The 12,633-nt window shown below is 42.6% G+C and overlaps 1 protein-coding gene across 8 annotated transcripts in view; it reads left to right on the forward strand.

Annotated features, from left to right (window-relative positions):
* Positions 1-12,633, forward strand: part of DLG2 (discs large MAGUK scaffold protein 2) — a 1,083,296-nt gene that overhangs the window by 721,147 nt on the left and 349,516 nt on the right. The window contains exon 12 of one of the 8 annotated variants that reach the window (XM_070365269.1): positions 4,141-4,509. The exons of the other annotated variants lie outside the window; for them this stretch is intronic. Coding sequence (XP_070221370.1) covers positions 4,141-4,152 — 12 coding nt within the window. The 3' untranslated portion in view covers positions 4,153-4,509. Of the gene's footprint in view, positions 1-4,140; positions 4,510-12,633 lie in introns of those variants that run through there. 8 annotated transcript variants of the gene reach the window in all.

Below are 12,633 nucleotides of genomic sequence, written 5' to 3' on the forward strand. Positions count from 1 at the left end.
ATCAGAGGTGAGGAGAGGATCACGGAGGTGAGACCCGAGCGGGGCGGAAGTATGGGGACGGGAGGGCAAGACAAAGCGGAGATCCTGGGGAGCCCGCCTCTGCGGAGCGTGGATGTGGTCACTTCTCCAGGTGGTTAGGTGTTGGGCAAAAGAGAAAACGACAACAGAAAGCTGCACGCAATACTAAATGGTACAGGAAAACGAGAAATGGGAAGGAGATTTTAAAGAACATAGAGTTCCATGTCGGGGTTCCACTGAACGCTCAGTGCCAAGAACAGCAAGGGGTAGTTTTGTGTGTTATTTCTCGGATGCTGGCGGCTGTCAGGACAGTGGATGAAGTCTGAGAGTTGGGGTTTCAGGCAGCTCCAGCGCTGCTTCTCCTCCTCCAGCCTCCCACACCCCTTACTGACTTAATCACAGGATGTGGCCGAGCCTGCAGCCCGCCTTTCAGGGAACCAGCCCAAGTGTAGAGTGAAGTATAGAGTGAAGTACAGTCCGAGGAGGGAGCTGAGCGGGAGGGTGGGACCCGGGGCTGAATTTGGCCACGGGAAACATCTAAGGCTTTGACATTAAGATGCTGGGGGTGGGGGTGGGGGGACAGGTTGAGCTCTCTATAATGCCCAAAGTGAGGGAGTTACTGAGTGCAGGGGGTGGGGGGATGCTCTGAATAATTGGGGCTGAAAGGAGCAGTCCCTAGAAATCAGGACTGTGAGAGCATGCTTGGAGGGCGTGGTTTAAGGAAACGGAAAGGCTAAGTGGCCCAAGGTTGAGGGCAGGCACTCGACGGGAGCTGGGGCAACTGTTAGAAGGCGTCCTTCGCGCCATGTGGTGTAAGGGATGGGGGTGGGAGGGAGGCGCCCACTGGGCAGCATCTGGCATAGGTGCTTGTCAGCGAGCGTCAGCTGCAGCCTGAGTGTAGGGGAGAAAGCAGGTAGTTTGTGTTTATCACGGGCTGGAGTTCTTATCCCAGCCCAGCCGGCTTGAAAGCTTTTAATCTCCCTGTGCCTCAGTTTCTTCATCGTAAAAGTTAAGCTCAGCAAAGGTCTTGGGAGGACATGCAATAACAAGCCCAGCACAATACCCACTTGCTCAATATTCCGTTATTTGTATTCTCTTTATTAGTAAACTCCCACATTTACATTTCTGGTTGCTGTTTAAGGAAAGTCCATTTCACTGGGTTTCTTTCCTCTTTAGTCCTTCTCTCTTCTCTGTCTCATCTCTTGATTCTTTCTCCCTCCCTCCCTTTATTAACTGAGCACTTACTTTGTGCTAGGAACTGCACCATGGCAGTGAAACCCGATTTCTTGATGTATTTTTTTCTCTAACTATGGGAGTGTGGCTTTTCAGCTTTGTTCTGAGCTTCGGCAACTAACCATGGAAACTCAGACTTCACTGGGGAGTTGTTTTCTGTTGGGAGCTGTGTTCTGTGTGCTAAATTGGGAGAGCTGGAAGGAGGGAATTGGTTAGTAATTAGAAAAGATTTAAAGGACTGAAAATACCTCCCTGACTTTTTAAATGGAAAATTTTCTGATACTTAACATATTCACTTGGGATTGACGGTAAAAGACTCCACACAGCCTTGGCTAATTTCTGAGGCTCTGATGTATGCTTGAAGGAATGAAGGAAGTGAGAAAGAGCAAGTAATTCCAGAAGAAGTCGGTCCTCCTCACTCTTTTGATTTTATGCAGTTTGTTGTTTTAGAAGAGTTTTGAACTGATTCAAAGTTCTCCAGATTGGGAAACTTTGTAATGAAATCATTGCCTCAGAATTAAGGCTATATTTTGTGTGGTCCAGCTAGCACTTCCCACATTCAAGACAGCAGCTCCAGGGACTTCCCTGATGGTCCAGTGGTTAGGGCCTCACCAAAAAAGAAACAACCACATTGCCGCTCCAGCTCAGAAAATTCCACCCTTTAGGGAAAGCTGCCTGCCTCCTTGTTGGGGTCCTGCATGTCTCCTCCACTCATTCTCTTCTCATCACGCCCTTTTCTAGTTTGTTTTCTTTTCATTACTAGTCACTGCAGTTGGCCACCAAATTTTTTGGTAAGCTGATTAATAATGCTTTTTTTTTTCTTTAGAGGAATAGGAGTCTTAAGGCCTCCTCAGTGGGAAAGAGATTTATCCTGCACATGTAATTGAAATCAACCTCCATAATAGTCTGTGAGGAAGGGAATTTGTGCCACATCCTAGAAATACATGAGGAATAAGACAATGGCTGGGATTGTCCTTGTGAGGCTTGGAGTCTAAGTTAGTAACATTTACTCATAAAAAGGTAATATTAATGGACAAAGAGTGCAAATTATTTAACACTGTGTCATTTGGTGTATTTTTAAAAATAACTTTATATGGAGATAAATATATGTGCTTTTGTCCTTATATACAGTCAACCCTTGAACAACATGGGTTTGAACTACGTGTGTGTGTGTGTGTGTGTGTGTATTAGTTGATCAGTTGTGTCCAACTCTTTATGACCCCCATGGACTGTAGCCCTCCAGGCTCCTCTGTCTATGGGATTCTCCAGGCAAGAATACTGGAGTGGGTAGCCATTCCCTTCTCCAGGGAAGCTTCCCGAGCAGGGATTGAACCTGCATCTCCTGCATTGGCAGGCGATTCTTTACCACTAGCACCACCTGAACTACCTGGGTCCACTTATATATAATTTTTTTCCAATAAATATAGTATATGCCATCATTTAGAGGCACCAGGTAGTATTCTAGGCGTCAGGAATATAGCTGGGGATATTTTTGTATGTGTGGGAAAATGTATAGAAGTCATATTTATTATCAGTAGTTACCTGAAAGTTAGATTAGAAAGGAAACATTCAATTTATTTGTCATTCTTCTGTATTGTTTTCATTATTTGAAATGTCTGAATTATTTCTATGTCTTAAAAGATAATAATAAAACATTAAAGGAGGATGAAAATTAAAATAACACATAAGAACAGCAAGTAAATTGAATATCTTCTTCTTTTTCCTTAGATAATCTTTCTACAGGTAGTCATTAAATTACCAGCTAATGATTCTAGGGGAAAAAAAGAGGGTTAGAAAATTACCATTTTCCAACCTTCAATAAAATAATTGTTTCAGACAAGCATAGTAGATGCTGAAAAAAATTGAGATAGAAGTTTACGGGAAAGAGGATATTCACATGGTTTCAACCAATCACAGATTTGTGTTTACAAAGACATTGCTTTAGAATGGAGAGATCTGGTGGTCCTCAACCAAATAGCCAAACTTTATCACCAATAGTGAGACGATCTCACATTTTGGTCCTCAGAATGTGATACTGAGTAAACAATATTACTCAAGATTTTGTGAAAAAAGTTTGACCTGATATTGATCTGAAAGAAACAGACAAATTCAGAATGTGGAGCAGTCTATAAGCATCTGGCCTGAACTGTTAGGAAAAAAGAAAGCAATAAAGGAATGGCAGGGAAGGGAGAAGGGAAGAATAAAGGGGGAAAGGCAATGTCATTAAAGAAAAAAGAAGGTACTGTTTTCGAATAATAATTACTGAAGGCACAGTAACAATCAAATACAATGAGTAAATCTTGCTTCGATCCTCCTTGATTGAAGAGGGGAAAAAAACTATAGAAGACATTTTGAGGACAATTAAGGAAATTTGTAGGTACAGTATATTGGATCAAGTGTAATAATGGTTATATGGCAAATATCTTTACACTGAGGCGATACCTTGCTGGTATGTTAGGTTGGAAGTGGCCCAATGTCTGCTACACGTTTCAAATGGTTCAGAATAAAAAAGTGTGTTTGTGTAAGTGCCTCCTCTCTCTTCTGAGATAGATGGGGAGATAACAACTGAGAGAAAGACAGGTGGGCAGAGAAAGTGGGAGCGGGAGAGAGTAAACGTGCCAAAATATAGCAGCTGTTAAAACTTGATGAAAAATATGGATTTTCACTGTACTGTTCTTTCAATTTTTCTGTAGTTTGAATTTTTCAAAATAGTTGGGAGGGGGTTTGTGGCAAAATAGTCCAGATCAAGAGTTGGGGCTAGAGTAGTAAATTAGAAGAGAAAGAACAAAAACTCAAAGATATTTTGAAAGGAAAATAGATTAATAAATATCATTTCTCAACCAAAGTGGTAAAAAAACAGTTCAATTTTCCTCATTTGTGTCTCTGCAGATCTCTTTCTGATTTGACTGATGAAACAATTGAAAAGAGGATGTAAGAGTCCTTGACACAGTTTGCCTGAACTTGGAAAAACTGTTTCTGGGTGCTCTTAGACCATGAGATGATGAACTTATTTTTAGGTGATGAATAAGTAAGATAAACGCTGAGATGTAATCATGGACAACAGTCATCTGATACAAGATACACATGAGCCCAAACACAAAAGGATATCATTATCCTGAGGAGCTAGAGTGAAACAAACGTCAAGGGACTCCTGCATTCAGTAGCCGGAGTTTGAGTTTTGCATTAATAGAGTTTGACCAAGATAATTCCATTAGCACCTCATTCCTACACAAGCCTTTCGGATGCTTTAGAAATGGACCATTTGACGTGTGTGTCTCTCAAGACAGGTTTTCCTTCCTTTACACTGATTTTAATGCTTATTAAGGAGGTCAACCAACGGTGGGGGGGTTGGGAGGGAGAAAACCAAGACTCTCTTTCACATCCTCTATAATCTCATTAAAGTTCATTTGGAATTAGCATATTTACACAAAAAATGGTGCTGACCCAGTATTTCTTGTGGCAGGTGCTATTGCATTTTTGGAGGAAGAGCTTCTCACTGTGTATGACTGTGCTATAGTTTGCAGGACTTAACATGCCTGAGCTTTGCATGGTTAACGCTGACTCCAAACTCTAACATTTTAAGAACAAAAAATACCTACCTCTCCCCAACATTTCCATACCCAGTTGAGAATTTCTGGTAGATTCTAGTTTACTGAGGGCACAACCATTGCTTTTTTTTTTTTTTTTTACCAATGCATCCCCCAAACTTAGTACAATGAAGGCACACTCAGCAAATATCTATTGAATAGATTCATATAATGTTTGAAAATTTGATTACTCAAATTTGCTCAGTTTTCCTATAAACATTACTGTATTTTTAATCTGCCTTGGTAGCCCTTTTTTGTTTTTTATTGTCAAAGTAACACAAACCTCAAATTCAATAGTTAAAACTTTTTCAATAACTTTAATCTTATAATACACGCTCAAAAATCATTCAGATTCTACTAAAGACTATAAAGTAAACTGCAATCTCGTCTCTCTTCTTGAGCATTTCTCCCCCATTGATCCTCAAAAACTTAGCCCTTTGATATTCTCCATTAGCATTTGATTGTATAATTTTCATGCCTTCCCTATAAGATCATAGATCATTTTCTTCCTAAGAATAGGGTTATATACACATACAGTTTTGTACCTTTCTTTTTAACTTAGTGAGGTATCATGGGTATTTTTCAGTATCAGAATATTAGACACATGTCATTGCTTTTAATGACTGTGTAGTATTCCATTGCATGGATATTTCATAGCTTGTTTAATCAATTCCCTTTCAGTGGTGTTTTTAACACTACATTTAATGAGAGTTTAATATCAGAAACTCAGAAAACTAAGTATTTTTTTTTTGATAATTGAATATTTACAATCAGTACACTGATTTCAAAAGGGAGTACATGCTGAACATGTAGGTTGCTTTTATTACCACCATCCATCAGAGAAAGGCCTCCGTTTCCAGTCTGATCATAACCTAAGGGAGTCTGTCAGCCTGGAATCGCACACACCCCCACCCCAGAATGGAAAGCTTAGAGGGTGAAGGGAGAAGCAGATCTTTGAGGGCAGGAATTTAGCCTCCTGCCCCAGACCTTGACCCTTTGCCTGAACAATTTTGGCCGTTAGGTGATGTGGAGTTGAGTGATCCTTCAGCAACAGTGTCTTCAAAGACATTGAGACGGGGGTGGGGACTTCAAGGACACTTCCATCATGATACCTGCAGCCCAGCGTGGTGCTGAGAGATGCTAGTACTGACAGACCACGCACAAAGTGCAGTGTGGTGGACAGAGCCCTGGATTGAAAAGAACGGGTCAGCTGCGCGCTATATGGGTCACTGTTCTCATGCTAGTGTGTTCCTTTCCAAAGTATATCTTTTTTTCCCCCAGTGGAAGTGCCTTTTTTTGTGACTGTGTTGGGTCTTTGCTGCTGCATGGGCTTTCTCTAGTTGCAGCAAGCGGGGGCTACTCTGCAGTTGCAGTGCACTGGCTTCTCATTGCCGTGGCCTCTCGTTGCAGAGCACAGGCTCTAGACCACAGGCCCAGTAGTTGTGGTGCCCAGGCTTGGTTACTGCACAGCATGCAGGATCTTCCCGGACTGGGGATCAACCGATGTCTCCTGCATTGGCAGGAGGATTCTTTACCACTCAGCCACCAGGTAAGCCCCACAAAGTACATCTTCAAGGAAGTTCCCAAGCCACTGTTCCAAGTCCTACTTGGTGATAGAGCCCCAAAGGGCCAGAAAGTTTGTAAATCAGCAAAATCAGAGCACGAGTGGAGACTAAAATCAAATTTAGTACAAATAGAGAGCCAGCAGAGTGCACGGCAGAACAGAGAGCTACACCTTCGTGAGAGATGCCCACATCTGACTGATCATCTGTCATTAGACAGGTTCTTAAACATTCTTGGGCCTCACCCTCAGAGATTCTGATTCAGTGTATCCAGTTTATTCAGCCATTTTCCCCCTCAGAATGACAAATTCTTTCTGAAAAGGACTCTTAACTGTAACCTGGCTCATAGTAAGTATGCTATAAGTGGTTGTCAAATAAATTTTAATGGTTTAAATAAAAACGATGTGCTCTAATAATTATAATCATTCTTTTAAGTCAAGAAACATCATTAGGTATCTAGATAGTGCCCCAGGTATTAGAGGTAGGGATATAAAAGAGACAAGGTCCGTACTCACAGGAAGCTTTTCTTGGAGCACGTGAGATAACAAGAAGCAAAATATCAGGTGGGCCTAAGTACTGTAAGAAATTAAAACAAGATAGGCCAGAAGCCTACTTAATTGGGGGTAGTCAGCAAAGGGCTCTCTGTGGAACTGGGCTTCAAGCTGAGAATTGTGAAAATGAGGGATCAAATGGGAGAAATGCTGGGGAAGAGGACCACAGTCAGAAAGACAGCTGATATGGGGGCCCCAAGGCTGGAGGGAACTTGGATTTAGGTGAAACAGAATGAAGGCCCTTGTGCCTGTGGAATAGAGAAGGAGGCAAAGAGTGCAATGAGATGGAATCAGAAGGATGAGTGGAGGTCATGGTTGGGTGTTGGAATTTTATTCAAAGTACAACAAGAAAACCGGGCTTCCCAGGTGGCGCTGGTGGTAAAGAACCCGCCTGCCAATGCAGGAGACGTAAGAGACCTGGGTTCAATCCCTGGGTAAGGAAGATCCCCTGGAGGAGGGTATGGCAACCCACTCCAGTCTTCTTGCCTGGAGAATCCTATGGACAGAGGAGCCTGGTGGGCTGTGTACGGTCCACAGGGTCGCAAAGAGTGGGTCATGACTGAAACGACTTAGCACGCACATGCAACAAGAAACCAATGGGAGAAAAAAAATAGCTGGAAAGAGGCATGATCAGAAATACATTTTGAAAAGATCATTGTGGCTGTTAGGTTGAAAACGGATAGAGAACAGTGGGAGAGAGAGAGTGAAAGCAGAGTCCAGCCTGGAGACTACTGCAGATGCCCAGGGAGAAGTGGCAGCTTGGCCAAGCAGGTAGGGCTGGAGTTGGGTAAAAGTGGATGGAATTAAAATGCTGCTTAAAGCTAAAAATAGACATGCTGATGACCATATGGGGGAGATGGGAGGGAGAGAGAATTAAGGTTGGTTGGCGTGTAGGTTCTTGGTTGAATGGTTTGAGTGGTGGATGGTGGTATTACTATTTACTGAAAGTGGAGAAATCCCCCAGAAACAGGTTTTGAGGAAAAAATTAAGAGTTTGATTTTGAACATGGTGCCTTTGAAAAATCTTGGACATTCAACTGGAGGTGTCAAGTAAGCAAATAAATGTAAGTCTAGACTTAAAGGAAAAGTCAGAGCTAGAGTTACATTTTTGCTTACATATTCTTATAAAGATAGTCACTTTGTTACTCCAAGCATATGAACCCTAAAACTTATTTATTGTGTTTTGCCCTAGAGTAAGTTGGGTTTGGATGGTCAAATTATACCTTATCATTTTCAGTTAAAGACTCCAAAATGATCAGTCCTCTACAAATGCCCTGGTAAACCAAAACATTTTTAAAGGTTTCTTTTTTTTTTTTTTTAATGTATGCCTACTTGCATCAGCAAACCAAATTTTAAAAGGATGTTAATTTTAATTGCTAAGGCATGTAAATATTCAGTATCAATTTTTCATTTTGCCTCTTCTCCAGGAGGAATCTGGTCTTGAGCTTTTATGCAGCAGCTGTCAGAAATGTTATCACTGGCAACCAAGTGCAACAGCCTCCAGGAGAAGGGAACTTAATTAGAAATTTCCACTTCAAATACAATTTATAGTTCGTTCACTCTGGGATGAGCTGGAGGGTGTTTGAAAAGTTTAATGCTGAGTGAACTGTTTCTCTCAAGCTGTCAACAAAATACATATTAAGCATAGAACATATTTATTAGTCACTAGAAGGGAAATCAGATATTTAGCAGGAGGTTCTCTTTCTAGGTGAAGAAACGGAGTCCCAGAGAGATAAAAGAGACTTCCCGAAGTGAAATAAGCTAACAGTAGGATGAGACAAACACTCAGGTCTTCTAACTCCTAGGACAGTGCTTTCCAGAGTACCAAGCTTCCTCTTTCAATGCCTATAATCTCAGCACTTCTCCTTGGCCTAAGTCTTTGAGATAATTTTATACTAGTCCAGGTTATCCTCTTACTCGGTGAGTATCAGGGGAGGAGGTCAGTAATACTCAATAATTACATATCCTAACTATATATCAGGCACTCCTGTAAGTATTTTACATGTATTAACTATCTGTGGACAGCAGCCCACCAGGCTCCTCTGTCCATGGAATTCTCCGGGCAAGGAGACTGGAGTGGGTTGCCATGCCCTCCTCCAGGGGATCTTCCTCAGAGAACAAACCCACATGTCCTACATCTCCTGCATTGGCAGGCAGGTTCTTTATCACTAGCGCCACCTGGGAAGCCCATTAACTAATCTATCCTATAGCAACGCTGTGAGTACTCTTATTACCCACCTATTGTACAACAGGCAGGTCTAGTCAGATCAGGGTACTGACCTTAGGAATATCAAGAACAAAATGATAACATTATTTTTCTAAGCTTCAGATGGCTATTTCCCAACTCCCTGTAAAACTGTAGCTGTCCAATAGACACAGCAAATTCAACATATCTAAAACAAAATGCACTATCCTCTTGTCCTGGGGTCTTCCCTGGTGGCTCAGATGGTAAAGAATCTGCCTGCAATGCAGGAGACCCATGTTCAATCCCTGGGTCAGGAATATCCTCTGGAGAAGGGAATGGTAACCCACTTCAGTATTCTTGCCTGAAGAATCCCATGGACAGAGGAGGCTGGTGGGCTACAGTCTAAAAGAGTTGAAAAGAGTCAGACACGACTGAGCTACAGACACACAGATTCTCTTGTCCAGACCCACTTTCCACCTTGTGCTCCCATTTTGATTAATGGTATCATCACCCCTCTCTAACCAGCTTTCTCATTTCCCGTTTCTCATCTACTCAGCACTATACACACTATTTAAACTCTACTTCCCACAAGTATTTGAGGAGAGGAGCCATACAGAACCTTCCCCTGTATCCTCTCTCAAGCCTACACTTATTTCCCACCCTCAATTCCATTCTCATTTTTCTAACTCAGGCCTTCATCATCTACCATGTGTAACACGGCAATCGTCTCCCATCTGGTTATCTTACTTTTGATTACTTAGTTCTCCAACTCCAACTTTTCACTGTTGTCATAGTTGATCTTCCCAAACACAAATCAAATTGTGTTAAATGCCGTTGTAAAACCCTCCCCTGGCCGCTTATTGACAAAATTTCTTAAAGGGCACACAGGCTCACTTCTGCTGGTGCCATTTCCCCTTCTCTCTCATGCCCTGTGCCAACCACCCCAGCCTGCTCACGCTTCAAGAGTCAATGGGATATTTATAGTTTCCTTGCTTCCTTCACAAGTATGTGATAAGGATCACTTAATACACGTAAACACTTTTATTACATTTGTTTGTTTATATCTCACCTTGTTCGGTTAAAAAAAAAAAGTGAGGTGGGAAAACAATTTACTAACTGTAAAATACTTTGAGATGTTATGTTATTTTTAATCCATGGAAATCACTGAATTTTGAGCCACAAGGGACCCTAGAAATTGGGGGGTTTGGCACCTTCTATATTCTTCAGTGGCTCGTTAGCTGACCTAAGTTAGTGGCACAGCAAGCAACAGAACACAAATTTCCATCTCACTATATCACATCATTTCAGGAAATTAAAAATAGACATTTTTTCCCCCTCTTGAGAAAAGATGGTGCCTTCTATGATTCATTGGTACTATATCTACTCATTTTACTATCCCCATTCTCTCTACATAAAGTAGAAATCACTTGGATTCTGCCCCACTTTCTTTCCTGCTGCCCCCTGCCACGTAGGACCCAGACCCCCAACTGTGAAATAATTTGCTTCAAACAGCCCCCAGTGTTTTGCACCTGACTAACTTTAATTGAAATCCGGTGCCAATTATCTAGCCCTTTCCCACTGGCTCATTCCTTTGTATTTTTTCCCCCACAATTAACACTTAAGTTAAATGTGTAGTTCTTAGCTACTCTTATTCCAAGACAATCTTCTACCAAAATCTATTCTTTGGTTTTATTATTGCTGATAGAAGTCATTGAGAAGTCCATGTTTAATAGATAATGGATAGTCACCGACCCAATGTTCCAGGTGTTCTGTTGAGTACTTCATTTGCATAACCTTAATCATCCTTACCACAACCCAGCAAAGTAAGGATTAATATCTGAATTGCATGGGGCTCCCCAGGTGGTGCTAGTGGTAAAGAATCTGCCTGCCAATGCAGGAGACATAACAGATGCAGGTTCGATCCCTGGGTGGGGAAGATCCCCTGGAGGAAGGCATGGCAACCCACTCCAGTATTCTTGCCTGGAGAATCCTATGGGCAGAGGAGCCTAGCGGGCTACAGTCCATAGGGTTGAGAAGAATTGGACACAACTGAGGTGATTTAGCATGCGCACCATGCATCTTAGTTGCATATGAGGGAACTGAAGCTCAAAGGGATTAAGTAATTTACCCAAGTTCATAGAAATGGTAAATCACGGGACCAAGATTGGAATGTGTCCTTCTTCCCAGGACTGCTTTCAGAGCAGGTGGACAACAGGAGTTGGGATGGAAAACTTCAGCAGCCACGAGCAGTGATGCCTTCTGAGAGGCATCTGCAAAGGGATTAGTTCAACCTGGAGACCCTTTGTGGGGCAGGCAATGCACATACATCTGGAATATTGTCTGTATTCTCTCTAGCTGTAAGCACTCCGGGGGGCGGGGGGGTGGGGTGGGGCAGGAGTGATGGTGAAATAACATTCCTCAATTCTAAGCTGAGGAATGGCTTCCCATTGCAGTCAAGATAAACTGTAAATTCACGTAATGTATCATGGTTAGGAATGCTGACCCTTAAATTGGATTGCCTGGGGTTTAATTCCTGGCTTTACCATTCAGTAGCAGTGAAACCTTGGGCAAGTATTGAATCTGCCTTTGCCCCAGTGTCTTCTGTTACAGTGGTCCCCAATCTTTTTGGCACAGGGACAGGCTTCCTGGAAGGCAGTCTTTCCACAGAAGGTTGGAGGGTGATATGAGAGTTGGAGAGCTGCAGTCTAACCCCTCCACTCACCTCCTGCTGTGCAACCCGGTTCCTCACAGGGGGTTACTGGCCCCCACTCTATTAAATTGGCACTTACGTGTTCTTAGGCTCCCCTGGTGGCTCAGACAGTAAAGAATCTGCCTGCAACAGGTTGGAAAGATCCCCTAGAGAAAGGAATGAAGGGCAACCCACTCCAGTATTCTTGTCTGGAGAATTCCATGGACAGAGGAACCTGGAGGGCTACAGTTCATGGGGTTGCAAAGAGTTGGACATGACTAAGTGACTAACACTTCACTTTCTTATGTGTTCTTACTTCATAGAGGTCTTATAAGGGTTAAGAAAATCGAAATATAGGAAATGCTTAGGACAGTGCCTGCCACAGAGCAAGTATATATGCATGACTTATCACCACTACCATCTTTTTTTTTTTTTTTTTGCCTCATTGCACTGCATGCTCCTCAACTGGGAATCAAATCCATGCTCCCTGCAGTAGAAGCACAGAGCCCTAACCACTGGACCACCGGCCACTACCATCATCTTCCTCTTTATCATCATCACCACCCTCACTTGGGCTTCCCTGGTGGCTCAGACAATAAAGAATCCGCCTGCGATGCAGGAGACCTGGGTTAGATCTCTGGGTGGGGAAGATCCCCTGGAGAAGGAAATGGCAACCCACTCCTGTATTCTTGCCTGGGAAATCCCATGGACAGAGGAGCCTGGTGGGCTACATGGGGTCTTAAAAGAGTCAGAATGACTTAGCAACTAAACAACAACATCCCCTTCATGTATTCCACCTCTCCTCTCTG

This window comes from Bos mutus, chromosome 29, assembly GCF_027580195.1.
Source record: "Bos mutus isolate GX-2022 chromosome 29, NWIPB_WYAK_1.1, whole genome shotgun sequence".
Lineage (NCBI taxonomy): Eukaryota > Metazoa > Chordata > Mammalia > Artiodactyla > Bovidae > Bos > Bos mutus.